Genomic DNA, 15134 nt, shown 5'->3' with positions numbered 1-15134 from the left:
CTTGGTGAGCTTCTGAAGAGAATTAGAAACTGAAAGGACAAGGAGGAGAATAATACTCTTTGGAGTATTATTGAAAATAAACACTAAAGAAAAACAACATAGATCGGCGACTCCTCAGATCAAATCTGCAGTATCGTGTTTAGTTCTATGCACCATGTTTTATGAAGGACATTAATGAACTGACGCTCCCAGAGATGGGGCCCAGGATGGAAAGAGGACTGGAAATCGTGTCATATGGAGATGAATCAAAGGACCCAGGGATGTTTCACCTGAAGAAGAGAACACTTAGGGAAGACGTGATGGCACGTTGGCTTCCAACATCTGAAGGACTGTGATGTAGAGACAGACTAAATGAATTCTGTTTCACCTCAGAGTAGAAGTCGGACTAATGGACAGAAACCACCGGGAAGCGGATTTTGGTTCAAAATAAGGGCAAACGTGATAACAGTCAGTGCTGGCCAATAGTGGAATGGATGGCCTCATGAAACGGGGAGCTCCTCATCTCTGGAAGAGTTGAAGCAAAGACTGAATCACTGCTTGTTTAAGTGTATTGTAGTTGAGATTCTTGTTGGGAGTGGGAGGTTGGCCTGGGTACCCTCCAAAGTCCCTTCTAAGACTTTGTAATTATGAACTCTGTAAACAGCTGTAACTATGTTTACACGAGGCCTATGTGAGTGTTCTCTTTTCAGCCTACCCCCTTTAACTGATTCCTCCTCCCGATCTCCCCCGCTCCCCTATCATCTATCCCTGGGTTTGTCCAGACAGTCCTGGCCAATTTGGATTACATGGTTGGTGGGAGGTTTGAGTCAGGGTCATGGAGGCATGAGGCCTGGTGGGACAGAGCATAGTGAAGGGCAGGGATACACATCTTCCAGAGGACCAGAAGATGCAGCAGCTCAGAAGTCAAGTCAAGAAGTATTTATTAAGTGCTCACTGTGTGCAGACACTGTGTTAAGCACTGAGGATGAAAATAGAAGAAAAAAGAAAGCCTGTCCCTGTCCTGAGGAGCATACATTCTAATGGGGAAGACAACACATGAAAAGAAGTTGAAAGGGAGAATGGTGGAGAACAAAGGCTGGAGATCAGGCACAGGGCCCAGAGAGGAAAGAAGGAATGGGCACGGCTGGCCTCCCTAAAGTGGAGGTTCCTGGAGGAAAAGACCAATCAGAGGAAGGGGCCGCAGAGACATCCAGGAGTTGTGTCTACGCAGAGGACTCAGGGGTTCTCAGGCCTGGGCATCCAGGAAGCAGGATCCAGTCCCAAGACTGCTGGTCACTTTGGTTGTGTCTCCTTTCCCTTCCCAGGAAGTGCCCCACACCCGGCTGTGATGGCTCTGGCCACGTCACTGGAAAGTTCACAGCCCATCATTGCCTCTCAGGCTGCCCACTGGCCGAGAGGAACCAGGGCCGAGTGAAAGCTGAGCTGTCGGACACCGAGGCCTCTGCACGCAAGAGGAACCTCATTGGCTTCGCCCCCAGGAAGAAATCTCGACACCATGGCCGGTAGGAATAGGCCCCCCAGCTCCCAGGGCTGGGGGCTGGGTAAGGGGTGTCTCCTCCGGGGGAGGGCCACAGGTCCTGTGAGAAAGGCCCAGGGGGACATGGGGATCTAGATCATCACAATGACAACAACCACAACAAAGCCTATTGGGCCCATAACTTCCATGGCCTTTCCCTGTTTCTTTTTAGGATTGGGCGCCCTCCAAAGTACCGGAAAATCCAGCAGGATGATTTCCCGGGTAAGTGCCCAGGAGCTTTCCTGGCATGGAGTGACCATGTTTTCCTCAATTCTAGCAGCTTCTTGGCTTGTCCTTTGTCTTGGTGTCTCCATCCCTGCCTAACCCAGCCTAGGACTCTGCATTCAGTAGGTGCTAAATTAATGTTTGCCGGATGAATGATATGAATGGAGCCAGAGAAAACAGGAGGTGACTGGGGGATTCTTGTCTGGGCAGCTGCTATCCCATCTACAATCCTTCCCAAATGGTCTCTCCTTTTCCATTCCTTTGCTTACTGTGTAGAGACTTCTTCCTGAGAGGGGGAGAGATGCTGCCTGATGCTACATTTAATAAACTGAGGAGGGCTGCTTAGGGCTGTTAGCCTGCTGGCTCTTCAGTGGTCAACCTGCTAGTGCAGACATCCATTCACTGACAATGATTTTATCCTCCTTCATCAGTGTGGGGTGAGTGTGAGCAATGCTAAGAGGCAGAGAGGGCTCATCATGTCCATAACCAGAGCATTGTTACAGGGGAGCCAGGGGTAGAGAGGGAGATTTGAACGTTTTGATTCTAAGACCCTGGAAAGAAACCATAAATTCAGTGGGAGTTTAGATAAGGAGTAACACTATGAAGTCATGTATCTGAGGTGGCTTCATAGAAGAAATGGGGCGGAAGCTGGATCTGGAATAAGGAAAAAGAAGGAAGGACACGAGGGTATGTGGGCAAGGAAAAATTGCAGGAGCAAAACTGAAAACAAGCTTATTGTGTTCACTGGGCAATGTGAAGCCTACCTCTAAGACTTTTCCTTGATGGAGTAAGGAGAAATATATTTGGATGGGTAGAAGGGGGCCCAGCTTGTGGAGGTTGGGCCGGAGAGGCAACATGGGTGTTTTCCCATGAGAGAAGCCGAGGCCAATGAAGGTTTCAGTGCATGGTTCCAGCTCCTTGTTTGTTAAAATTGGAGGTTTCCAGGGGAGTGAGGAAGGAAGGAGACAGACACAGCAGCCTTTCAGGACAAACATAGGGTAGAGAAGCAGAAAGATAGGGTGACTCCAAGGAAAATGTCATCAGCTAACATCTGGCTTCATCATTGTACCCCAAAAGAGTAGTTACTTTGAGGTCCTTCCCTTGCACCCCAGATCTACAGAAGGCAGAGGCTGAGTTTTAGTGAAAGTGAGGGCAGTTTCCCCCTCTGCTCTTTCTCTCCCTATCAGTATAAGTGATGCGCTCTGCAGGGCTTCTCCCAAGCTGACTTTTCCCCTTTCCTCTCCACCATGGACCATATGGGGCTATGATGTGTTGAGGCTAGTCCCTTTATACCCTTGCCTTTTATCCAGCAGTTTTTCTTGATGTCTCGCCTAAATCCCTCTTGCTATATTTTCAGCCTATCCCGCTCGGTGGGCACCTCTATCAAGGGCGCGGCCACTCACATGGAGTCGGCTCTGAGCAAACCCATCTGGTTGCTCTAGCCACCAAAAGGATGGAGACAGGCCAATGGAAATAATATATATATTATAAAATTGCATCTCTGGGAATATCATCTAGTCTAGTTCCTTCATTAAAACAGTTTGATTTACTACTTTTATTATTTAATTTGGCTTGATTTATTTTGTTTTTACATCATCTACATTTCCCTTCCCCTCTTTCCCATCCAGTGAACCATTCCTCAGAATAAAGAATACAATTTTTTTTAAAAATGAACCGTTCCACAAAATTAATACATCACCCACGTCTGATGGTATATGCATTGTTACTTTTCTGTTGTCCTCTCCAAAAAAATAGGAGACATATTTTCTCCAGTCTTCTTGGCCATTATAATTACAAAGCACTCGGTTTCAATTTTTTTATTATTGTAATTTCCATTTACATTCTTGTCGTCATTGTGTATATCGTTTTCTGAGTTCTGCTTAACTTCACTCCGTATCTGTTCATACGTCTCCCCATTCTTCTAAGAATTCTTCATATTCCTCATTCCTTATAAAGAGCAGTATATTTCATCACTTCCATGTACTACAATTTCTATGGCCATTCTCTAGTTAAGCTCCTTATCTTGAAAGGGACAGAGGGGTGAAATGCTGTGCCCGTCATATAACTAGTCGGTGGCAGAGCCCAAGGCTCCTGCCTCCCCAGCTGAACACTCTGCCTACCACTCCTGGCTGCTTTTTTTGGGGGTGGGGGGGGGAAGGCAGGGCAATTGGGATTAAGTGACTTGCCCAAGGTCACACAGCTAGTAAGTGTGTCAGGTGTCTGAGGCTGGATTTGAAGTCAGGTCCTCCTGACTCCAGGGCCGGTGCCCTACCCACTGTACCACCTAGCTGCCCCACCTTGCTGCTTTTTTTATGAAGTTGATGCTAGTTACTGTGGGTTTGTTAATGATAGCTCCCATCTCTGTCGAACTTTGAAGTTCTTAAATTGTCGTGCAACAGTCCTACAGATTAAGTGGTACGGGGGTTATTCTCCTCATTTTACAGAGGGGGAAGCTGAGATTCAGAGAGTTTAAGTGACTTGTGCATGGTCACACAATAAGTATGAGTGGGGATTGGAACACAGATCTTTTGACTCCAAGGCCAATGCTCTTGCTGAACAAACTGCAACATTTTTCATTCATCCTTCTTTGAGCTTTATTATAGTGGATTCAACCCCAGAATTTTTCCTTTGGAACGTGCCTTGGGAGGAAAGGGTAACCACCTGTGTTCCATTTCCCCTGAGGTCAGACCAAGAGGAAGTAGTCTTGAGATGCAGCTAGGGGGATGACAGGTAGAAAGACAAGAGGAAGAAGCCGGCCATGATGATGTGTGAAATCCTGGCATGGGGTTACTGTGAAGCAGAGCTGTAACTAGGGTGGGGTAACAGGAGCTTTGTCCAGGACGTGAAAATTTAGAGGGTGCCAACACCAGCCCTGGGCATGCTTCCTTCCCCCACCCTCAGCAGCCACATCCCAGGTGAGCTTCCCCTACCCCACTTAGTCCCCCCCGCTTTATCCAGACTGAAAAATTCCCAGTTATGGTTCTGCTGTGAAGAAGGAAAGTTATAAAATATATCTCTGGTGTTTTGTGAGAAAAGAATATGCATTTTCTCCCAACATTGCTTTAGCTGAAGACTTCTCGAAGCTGTCAGGACAGACGAGGTGACCTGGAGAGCCTTGACAGAGATTTTGTCTGGTAGAAGCCCTTTCAGTTGTGAGGAGCACACTCTGTTGACCTGAGTAAAGGAGCTCAGTGGGACAACTTCCCTCAGACTTGACCATCAGGAGATCCTTTGGGACCTTATGGAAGGCAGTGTCTATGGAAAAAGTTGGGCCCCTGGTCAGAAGAGAGAGAGATGAGTGGGGAGCTGGAGAAACGGTCTCAGAGGCAGGAGATGTGGACCATGCAGTTCAGGAGGGGAAGAGCTGAAAGGAAAGAAGACCGTAATTGGATCCAAAGCTAGATTCTTGGCCATAGAAAAAGAAGGTGGGTCCTCAAACCCTAAGTGCAAAAGTGAGGGACCTTTTTTTTTGAGGGCCATTGACAAAAATAAACCAACTGAGGAACCAGCTACATGGCACAGTGAATAGAGCACTGGCCCTGGAGTCGGGACGAGCTGGGTTCAAATGTGACCTCAGGTACTTACTAGCTGTGTGACCCTGGACACTTAACTCCAATTGCCTCCAAAAAATAAAATTTTTTAAAAATCAACTGAGACTCATACATTTAAAAGCCACTTGATTTTGATATTTTTTTTAAAAATGAGGTATTCTAGGCATCATTTTTTTAACTTAACACTAAACATAAAACACAGTTCAGAGAATAAGGCCTGTAATAAATAATAAAAAATATCAATTGTAAGTAAAATAAAAATTATAAATAATAAAAGATAGTTCAGTTCTTTAGCTAGTTAGAGGAGAAACAGGAAGTAGAATAAAGGCGAGAAGAATGAGGGGAAAGGGAGATTTCAGATTTAGAGATGAAAAGGAGCTTTTAACGGTCATCAAGTCCAACACCTTTATTTTGCAGGTGGGGATACCGAGGCCCAGAGGGTGGACATGACTTGCCTGAGTTACACAGAAAGTAAATGACAGAACCAGTATTTGACACTGACTCCGACTCCAACGTTCTCTCCACTGTACCACACTGTCTCCCAGAGAGGCTCTGGGAAGGGATGGTTAGTCTTGGCTGGCACTGATATGGGCTAGTTATTCTCCGCCCCAGCCTTTAACACAGTCCTGGGCACATGGGACGGGAATGCGTGAAGGTTTAAAGAACCCCCATTGTAACTCACCAACAGCAGGCTGCAACTGCCTGTGGCTTAGCGGAGAAATCCCAGACGGGTGCATGGAGACATATGAAAATTAAATAACTCGCCCAGCTTCATACCCAGTGAATAAGTGTCAGAGGGGAATGTGACCCCAGGCCTTCTTGATGTTAAGGCAGTGCTGTCTCTACACTTATAAGCACACCACGGGCCCCAAATAAATTTGGAGCACGGTGCGGGGCACACCGTAGATAGGGAATGCCTAGCGCAATGCTGAGCATCCAGCAGGTGCTGATTAAATGACTGTTAGATTGCTGAGGACGTAGCAGGGGCTCAAGTGTTTACACAAAATGGATCTTAAGATGTTTAGCACAGGTCTGGGCGCACGACAAGCCCTTATAACGACCGTTCTCTTGGAAGAGGGAGTTTGGTGGATCAGAGTAAGGTGTGGAATACAGGCTTCTCTCCATCAACCAACAATGAACAAGTATTAAGTGCCTGGTGTTTGTTAAGCAGCTCCTACTCACCAGGCACTGTGTTAGGTGCTAGGAGTAAAAATTACAAAGAATGCAACAAACCTTACTCTCCAGGTACTCGGATGCTAACTACAGAGGCCACAGCACGTAGCTGAGCATATGCAGAATAAGTACAGAGCAGAGCGACAGTCATAGTCCAGTTTTAAACTCTTAATGGCTTCAAGCTGTTAGTTATTAAAACTGCACTAAGATTTTTGGAATGCACAAACAGCGTAAATATCTAGTGTGAATGCAAGGTAGTCTGGGAGGGAGAGCATTGGCAGTTGGGGGATTAGGAAAGGCTTTATGTAGAAGGTGGTACTCAAACATTTAAGCCCTGTCTTCTTTTTATTTAAAAAAATTTATTGGGGCAGCTGGGTGGTACAGTGAGTAGAGCACCGGCCCTGGAGTCAGGAGGACGTGTGGCCTCAGACACTTGACGCTAGCTGTGTGACCCTGGGCAAGTCACTTAACCCTATTGCCTCACCCCCCCCCCCAAAAAAATTATTAACTGAAAGAGAAGAGAGAGCACCAGAAAAGCCGCCTCCAATTGTTGAGAAGCAGTGTGGTGTTTCTGGATCACAAGTCCAATGATCTGGGTTCTTCTAAGGCAGCTCGGTGGCCCAGTGGAGCACTGGTCCTGGAGTCAGGAAGACCTGAGTTCAGATCCAACCTCAGATACTTACTAGCTGTGTGACCCAGGGCAAGTCATTTAACCTCAATGGGGATGATAATAATAGCACCTACCTCCCAGGGTTGTTATGAGGATCAATAAAACAAATATCTCATCAATGAGATAATACTTAGCACACAGCAGGTGCTTAATAAATGCTTTTCCTCTGTGCTTCCCCCCCCCCCCATTTCCAGCCTGATCACAACCTGTGTGACCTTGAGTAAGCCCCACAGCCCCATTTTAAGTTGCTGTGGCCAAACACCACTCGCTTCATTTGGGTGCTCGGTGCGAAAACCACACGCATCCGTTTACATCCGCACAAAGTCAAGAAACTTGGAGGATAACCCCCGTTGTGTCAAACAGCGCCCCCATGGGGATTCTGTGAGAGGATGTGGGGCACGGCTGGGAAATCACACACAAGGTGGGATGGGAAGGCAGGAAGGGGTCGCCACCGTCATCATTGCTGGGAGCTTATTTAGAGCTACAAGGTACCTTCAAGGTCATTTAGTCCAGTGGCCTCATTTTAGAGATGAAGAAACTGAGGCCCAGAAAGACTAAGTGACTTCCCGGCTCAGAAGGGCCTGAAGCAGGAATCGAACCCAGGTTTTCTTGACTTCAGGTCCAGTGCTTCACCTTGCCCCGTCAATGTGGAGCACTCACCCTGATGCACTCACGCCAGTACATCAAAGTATAACATGGAAGGATAGGAAGAATAATTAAGAATCGATAATTGATTATTAGTCAGCCTCCTTCACAAAGCTGCCGACGATAAAGCTACGTAGGATGTCCAAGTGCCTTCACCTGTATGCTTTCATTGTCATGGGGATCAGGATCAGCCTTTGGAGAAGGCTAAGGATGGACCCACTTAAGTCTGAGGCTGTGGATGCCCTGTGTCAGGGACAAAGTGGGAGGCCTTCAGCTTTTAGGAATCAGGAACATGTATTTACTCATCTCGAATGTGACCTGTCTTGGGTTGACCCATGGGGTGAACCAGACGTAGCAACCCCTGCTCCCCATTCCTTTCCAAGCATGCCTCCTCCCCCAGACTCAACTTCTCTGCTGGCTTTTGATGCCCTTCAGGAGCATCATGCACTGCTCAGAGGGGGCCAAGCGCCCCTCCCCATTTGTCTGTCAGGCTTTGCATTTGGTTTCCAGCTTTGCCCCCCGACAACATGCACCAATCCTTCTTCATGTCGGCCTTGCCAGCTCACCCTGGTCGACCTTTGTCCACATGCTGGGAGCAGCACTGCAAACTTCTGCCGGGGATAGCAAGTGTCAACGCGGCATCAGTGACCAAATGGACCATCGAGGAGGTAGGAGGACACGGCTGGGTCTGGGGAGAGGAAGCCTCCTCCCACCTGCCTCCACACCCCACTAATGAAAGAACTTGGCAGAGGGGTCCTGAATGCCCCCTACCAACTCTAGGTCTTCCCTCCCTGAGACTGGTCCAGCAAAGTGGGTGACAAGTCCTAATTGCAGGATCACCCAGCCCATATTCTGACTCTTAATTGTTCAGGCGTGGCCCTCAATTTTCGGTCCTTTGACAAGCCCACTGGGGGCTTTTTAGTGGGGGAGAAGGAGAGGAGCTGCCGGTCCAGCCCAGCAAGGGTGGGGGGAATTCTCCCATTAGGGGCCCTCAGGTCCAAGGGCCCCACTTCTTACCTTGACTTGCTGGAGCAGTCACCAAATATAGCATTCCCAGATCCTGCCTGGGATCAGCTTCATCTGGTGGCTTTGGGCACAGGAAACCTCTGGCTACCTAACCAGGGGGCATTTCTGGCCTGTTTATTCTACCTTCTTACTTCCCATCTCTTCCTCTTCCCTCTGCTTCCTTTTTATCAATATTCCCTTCCCTGATTTCCAAGGTCTTCAGCTTTGTTCAGATTCTGACGGGTTGTGATGAACAAGCTAAACTCTTCAGAGATGAGGTAAGGAAGGCCCAGTTAAAGCGATGGGGAGGCTGCTGTTGAAGTTAGAGGGGTCAGGGAGGGCAGGTGTACATGCTAGCTGCTGCAGAGGGCAGGCTGGAGCAGCCTCGGGTTTGGAAGCCAGACCTCAGAGAGTCCTGTCCCATCAGAGGCCCCGGCTCCCCATGGTCCTCAGTTTCTATATCTTACTAATAATCCGCATCCTGGGGAAGAATGAGGCATTGGCTATATAAAGGACAATGGTAAAACTCTCAGAGAGACAGCAACGGCCTCTCTGTGCTGTCTAGAGTTTGGGAAGAACAATAATGAACACTCATGGCGTTAATTCAGGCTCTATTTATTTTCCTGTTGTCAGTCTAGGCCTTTGTTTATTTGAACTAACCAGCATTGGTCTGAAGTGGCAATCAGAATAAATGTTTCTAAAATTTCACAGGCATAACAGTACACAGCATAAAGGTTTACCCAAACATGGCATTTAAAATCAAGAGGCAGGGCCTTATTTGATCTAATAAATAGTTGTCATTTAAAGTAGAAGTAGAAAGCAATCTCTAATTCATGAATATTAATTCAAACTCTGGAGATTGCAAAGGACCTCAAGGGCCATCTAGTCTAACTACTCAAAACAGTGTAGAAGGCTGATTGACTTCTGCTTGCATACCTCCAGTGGTGGGACTCTCATTACCTCATGAGACAGTCCATTCTGTTCCAGAACTGCTTTCACTCTTTAGGAAGGCCTTTCTTAGGTTGAGATGAAATCTACTTCCCTGTAACTTCTGCTCATTGTTCCGAGGTTTGCTTCTGGTTGAACACAGAATAAACATGTTTTATCTTCCACATTGACAACCCTTCAAATATTTGAAGATACTTATTCTATCTCCCCTAAATCTTCTCTTCACCAGGCTATACATAACCAGTTCTTCAGTTATTCCTATGATAGCATTCCAGACTTCTCCTCCTCATTAGGCCTCATTCCTGTGGTCACCCCCTAATTTGTCCATGTCTCTCCTATAGAAGGAGTCCTTAGAACTGACAACAGAACTGAACGTACTGCGTTTTAGATGTGATCTGACCAGTGCAGAGCATGGTGGGATTCTTACTTCCTTTATTCTGGGCAATAGACTTTTACCCAATGTAGCCTAATTTTGACCTTTTTTTTTAGCAGCTGCATTAATTTCGCTGTGGTTTCATATTGGACTTGCGTTATATATTAAAAACTCCCACATCTTTCTCACCTGAGCTGTCATCATCTCCCCAGGACCATCCCCACCCCATTCCTCTATTTGGGCAATCGATTAGTTAGAATATATTCAATTTGTTGATTTCCCCGGATTACTTTGAATCTTGTTCTTATCATCAATGGTCTTAGCTATCCATCTGCAGCTTTGGTAAGAAAATCTTCCGTGTCTTCATCCAAGTCGTTGGTAAAAACATTCAACATGGTAAGACCACGGATGGAAGCCCCACTGGCACCTGCTCTCTCCAGAGGATACTCAGCCATTCATCTACGTGCTTTGGGTACAGTTATTCAACCACCTTATAATATTATCATCCTTATTCTTATTTTACCACCTCATCCTTGAGGATATCATAGGAGCCTCCACCAAATGCTTTAGTAATATCAAGACACATGAAGCTTGTAACATTCCCCTGACCTACTCCCAGGAAAAACCTATCCCCCCCACAAAAAGGAGAGGAGGTTAGTTTAACATGACTTATTTAGAGTGAACTAACATTATCGCCTAGTGTTCACTGCATTTAAAAAATATTTATAAACCATCTGCTTGATGTTCCATTTTTCAATTTTGTTATTTAATATCTTGCTAGCTAATTGCTCTGTAGTTTCTAGGATCCATCCTGTTCCCCTTTTGAAAAGACATTTGCCAGTCTCTAGTCTTCCGGGGCTTCTTTTGGTCTCCATAATTTCTCAAAATTGGCAATAGTTGGGGGGATTATATCAGAAAGTTCTTTCAAATAGCCTGGGTTGTGATTCATCTGGGCCTGGAGACCTGACCTAATCTAATGTAAATGGAGTAGGGACTCTCTTATTATCTGTTCAATCAATAAACACTTATTAAGTGCCTGCTATGTGCCAGGCACAGTTCTAAGCAGCTGGGGATACAAAAGGAGGCAAAAGATAGTCCCTGCCCACAAGGAGTTTACAATCTAACGTTCAATATCTTAGGTGTCATGAAATTCCTCCTTGACTTTGTTTGTCTTGCCCTTTCAAATATGAAGCCCATTCTCGTTGCTAGAGATGATGGGAGCAGAAGAGGAGTTACCTGGTTCATTCTTTTCTCTGTCATGAGTTAAAATCGTAAATAAATCCAAGGGGCAGACTTTCTACTTCTTGTCTTCGGCATTGCTTTAAAAGGTCCTTCTCTTATTCTTGGCATCAGCCCACCCTAGACTTTGTAATACTATTCTCACACACAATGGCTCACTCTACCATACTGTACTTATCCTTAGTTATGGGCTACTTCTTTCATGTTTTGTATACATCCTTTTAACATGAGCCCATCAGAGAGTTCCCTATGTTGGTTTCTTTAGAGGCTTCCCCTTTGTCTTCTGTGATGTAACTGTTTGCTGCTGTACGATCAAAATTTCCCTTTTAGAAACTCCCATAAGCTATATTCCTTTTTAAAGTCTCTGGCCAACTTTGTGGAGGCCAGTCACTGTGTTTCTGTGGCTGAAGGGGTGGGAAAAGGGGAGAGGGGGAGATGCAACTCTTGCTTTACTTTCATTTGGAAGGGTAGGCATGGGCTTTCTCACCACCAGTATATCTCATTGCAGCATGGTTTCGACCTTAGCCCTGGGATCATGTCTCTATTTTTTTCCTGACTGTTTAAAACTCAAATTTCCTAAGTCTTGGGTGCATCTCTGGTCCCCGAGTTCCTTTACCTCCCTGCTACCATGCTATGATGCGATCACTGTTTCCTACTAGGAAGACTAGTCTCCTCACCTTTAGGGATGAATTCAGTAACAACTCAGTTGTCATTTGTTTAGTAGCTACTAATGCATGGAACCTGCTCTCTCTAAGCACTTGGGGGAGATGCAGACTGATGCTTGAGACCCCAATTCTGCTCCTGGAGCTTAATGAAAAAAGAGACAGGGAAATCATAGTGCTTAAAAAAAGAAAGAAAAGAAATACAATTTTTTTAAAAAATGAAAAGAAATACACTTTTAAAAGAAAAAAGGAAAGATATAAACAATCCAAGCTTCCAAGCAGAGTTTCACCTCCTGAGTAATCTCATCTAATGGATCAGGAAACTCCTTTGATCAACCTCCTTTGTGTATAGGATATTCCCTAACTAGTTAGTTTAAGCTATTAACTACTATTTAATATTTCTATTTAATAATCAATACTTTTAAAGCAATTAAGTACTATTTAATATTCCTATTTAATAAGCTATTATATACTATTTCATATTCCTATTTAATAATACTATTAAGTCTTTTAAATGCTATTTAATATTCCTATTTAATAAGCGACTAGGTATTATTTAATATTCCTATTTAATAATCAATACTGTTAAAGCTTTTAGATACTATTTAATATTCCTATTTAATAAGCTATTAGATACTACTTAATATTGCTATTTAATAACTAATACTATTTAAGCTGTTAGGTACTATTTAATATTCTTATTTAATAACTAATGCTGTTAAAGCTTTTGATATTATTTAATATTCCTATTTAATAAGCTATTAGATACTACTTAATATTCCTATTCAATAACTAATACTATTTAAGCCTTTAGGTACTATTTAATATTCCTGTTTAATAACTAACGCTATTTAAACCATCAAAGCTTAAAGATATTTGGGACATTCCATATCTGTAAGTAAGGTCACTCTCAGAATTAAGAGGGCCAGCAAGAAAAGCAATTAGAGAGACCATAATAAACAAAGAGGAAACTCTCAGGTCCAAGCAACCTCCCCTCGCCCCTCCCCCCCTCCCCCCCCCCGCTCCCCACCCCAAAAGGTCCCTTTGTTCTCAACCGCCCCTGTAAGAAGGGAAGTTCATGGGGCCAGAGGTGGGAGCAGGGGAAGTTGATCTTCATTTAACTTCCCATCGGGACCAACAGCTCCCTTGATACTCTCTCCACATAGTCCCCAGGACTTTGATAAGATCTTAGCTTTAGAGCTGGAAATGATCCAAGAACTCATCTAGCCTAACCCTTTTTTTCTCCCATGCCCCCCATAACAGACTCAGCTCCCCTGAGTCACAAACAACCCTTCTGGCTTTTATCTTTCTATCCTTAAGACCTAGCTCCCCATCATCTCTCCCTCAGCACCAACCACTCCTGTCCTTGTTCTATCAGTCAGTAGCTACCAAGCTGTATATGCAAAGGGGAATGATCAAGGGAGTTCCTTGATCCATTCCATGAGCTTACCAGGAGGTGAGGTTATGCTTGGAAGCTTGGACTGTTCATACCTTTCAGCTAGTTTCAGCAAGCCCTGATTTTCCACTGCTTAAACATCTTCCTCATTAGGAAGTTTTTTGGTGAGTGTTCCTAAGGGGGAAGAAAATCATAGGCTCATTGTGATTTCTTTTTTTAAATCAGAGAATCCAATGTTCCAACCTTAGATATTTTTATGGAATCCAAAGACATTTTGTACCTAAACCATCAGTGCCTGTGCAAATGCCTGTGTGTTTATAGAGAGAAGCCACTATATCTCTCTTTCCTTCTCTGTCCCTATCTCTTGATCCCTCTTCCTTTATTCCTTTCTCCCTCACTCTCATCTTCCTCTTTCCTCCCTTTTCTTTCTCCCTACTCTTCTCCTTTTTCTTTCACCCTCCCTGTTCCCCCCTTTTCTCCCCTCTCCTCTGTCTCCCTTTCCCTTCTCTTTCTTCTTGTTCTTTTCATCTCTTCTTTTCTCTTTCCCTCTCTTTTCTCTCATCTCCTCATCTCTTTTCCCTTCCTTGTTCCTCCTTTTCTCTCTCTCCTGATCATCCTTTTCTCCTTTCCCTTCTCTCTTCTCTTTCCTCCTTTCTTGCTCCCCTTCCCCCCTTGTCTTCCCTTTTCTATCTCTCTCTCCTGCTTCCCCTTTTCCTTTCTGTCCTCTTTCCTTCCCTCCTCACCACCTTTTCCGCTCCCCATCCTCCCAACCCCAGAAGATTGATGGCGAGGCCTTCCTTTTGCTGACACAGGCGGACATCGTGAAGATCATGTGTATCAAGCTGGGCCCAGCCCTGAAGATCTATAATGCCATTCTCATGTTCAGAAATGCCGATGATACCTTAAAGTGACTGTTCCCCTGGGTCAGGACTCCCAATCATCGGGGTCCTCCCCTTCCTGCTGACATCTCCTTTTGGCCCCGGCTCCCCAAACCTGCATCCCCATCCTCTCTCTGTCTTGCCTCTCCCTGTTGGGAGTCTCGTCTGTTTCCATCCCAAGTTTGGTCTCCATGTTTCTGGGGGTGGTCCTTAGGGAGTGGGAATGGAGGGACTTTGGAGAAAATGCAGTCCCCAGCTCCAGAAGCCGAGTTTTCTCCTGAGGTTCTGGCAAAGGCAGAGCATGGACCGGAGATAGGCCTTCCTTCCAAGCTAGCCCGATATCTTGGGTCCAGCTCTGTGCCCACACATTCTAAAATTGTTGTGGATGTTATTGGGTGCTGGGGGAGGTAGGGACAGGACTGCTGACCAGGGAATACCTGGAGTGGCTGTAATCACATGGTCCCTCAAATCTCCTCAATAACTCCCCCATGGACTTTCTTTTTCGGCAACTGGACTTTTTCAGAGCAGTCAAAAGCAACTTTTCAAAAGCTTTAGGAGCTTGGCAGAATGGGAAGCATCCAAGAGGAAGCATTTTCTTCTGACATAATTTTTTCTCAAGTCTTCACCCACTTTTCCCTCCTTGTCAGATTTCTTATTCTCTTCAGTTGACCCACCCATTTACTACAGCTTCCTTCTTCTCCTTCAGCCTTAGCAAAGGCCCCAGCTCCTTTTCTGTCATTGGTGACCCTGCCTGACCACAGGCCTGGCTCCCTGGGCAAGGCCACCTCTGCTGGTAGAGCCCACCCAGGCCTGACCCAACTCCTCTTTTTTTCCCTTCTGATATTCTAATCCA

General features: G+C 45.4%; 1 protein-coding gene across 1 annotated transcript in view; it reads left to right on the top strand.

Annotated features, from left to right (window-relative positions):
• The window catches only part of L3MBTL1 (L3MBTL histone methyl-lysine binding protein 1), a 62673-nt gene extending 47783 nt beyond the window's left edge, over window positions 1-14890 (top strand). The window contains exons 18-22 of the mRNA XM_036751680.1: window positions 1305-1502; window positions 1689-1738; window positions 8342-8448; window positions 9001-9063; window positions 14180-14890. Coding sequence (XP_036607575.1) covers window positions 1305-1502; window positions 1689-1738; window positions 8342-8448; window positions 9001-9063; window positions 14180-14314 — 553 coding nt within the window. The 3' untranslated portion in view covers window positions 14315-14890. The remainder of the gene's footprint in view (window positions 1-1304; window positions 1503-1688; window positions 1739-8341; window positions 8449-9000; window positions 9064-14179) is intronic.
• Window positions 14891-15134: the final 244 nt, after the last annotated feature.

Source organism: Trichosurus vulpecula, chromosome 3, assembly GCF_011100635.1.
Source record: "Trichosurus vulpecula isolate mTriVul1 chromosome 3, mTriVul1.pri, whole genome shotgun sequence".
Classification (NCBI taxonomy): domain Eukaryota; kingdom Metazoa; phylum Chordata; class Mammalia; order Diprotodontia; family Phalangeridae; genus Trichosurus; species Trichosurus vulpecula.
The sequence above is the reverse complement of the archived record's forward strand: the minus strand, read 5'-3'. Positions and strand labels throughout refer to the sequence as shown.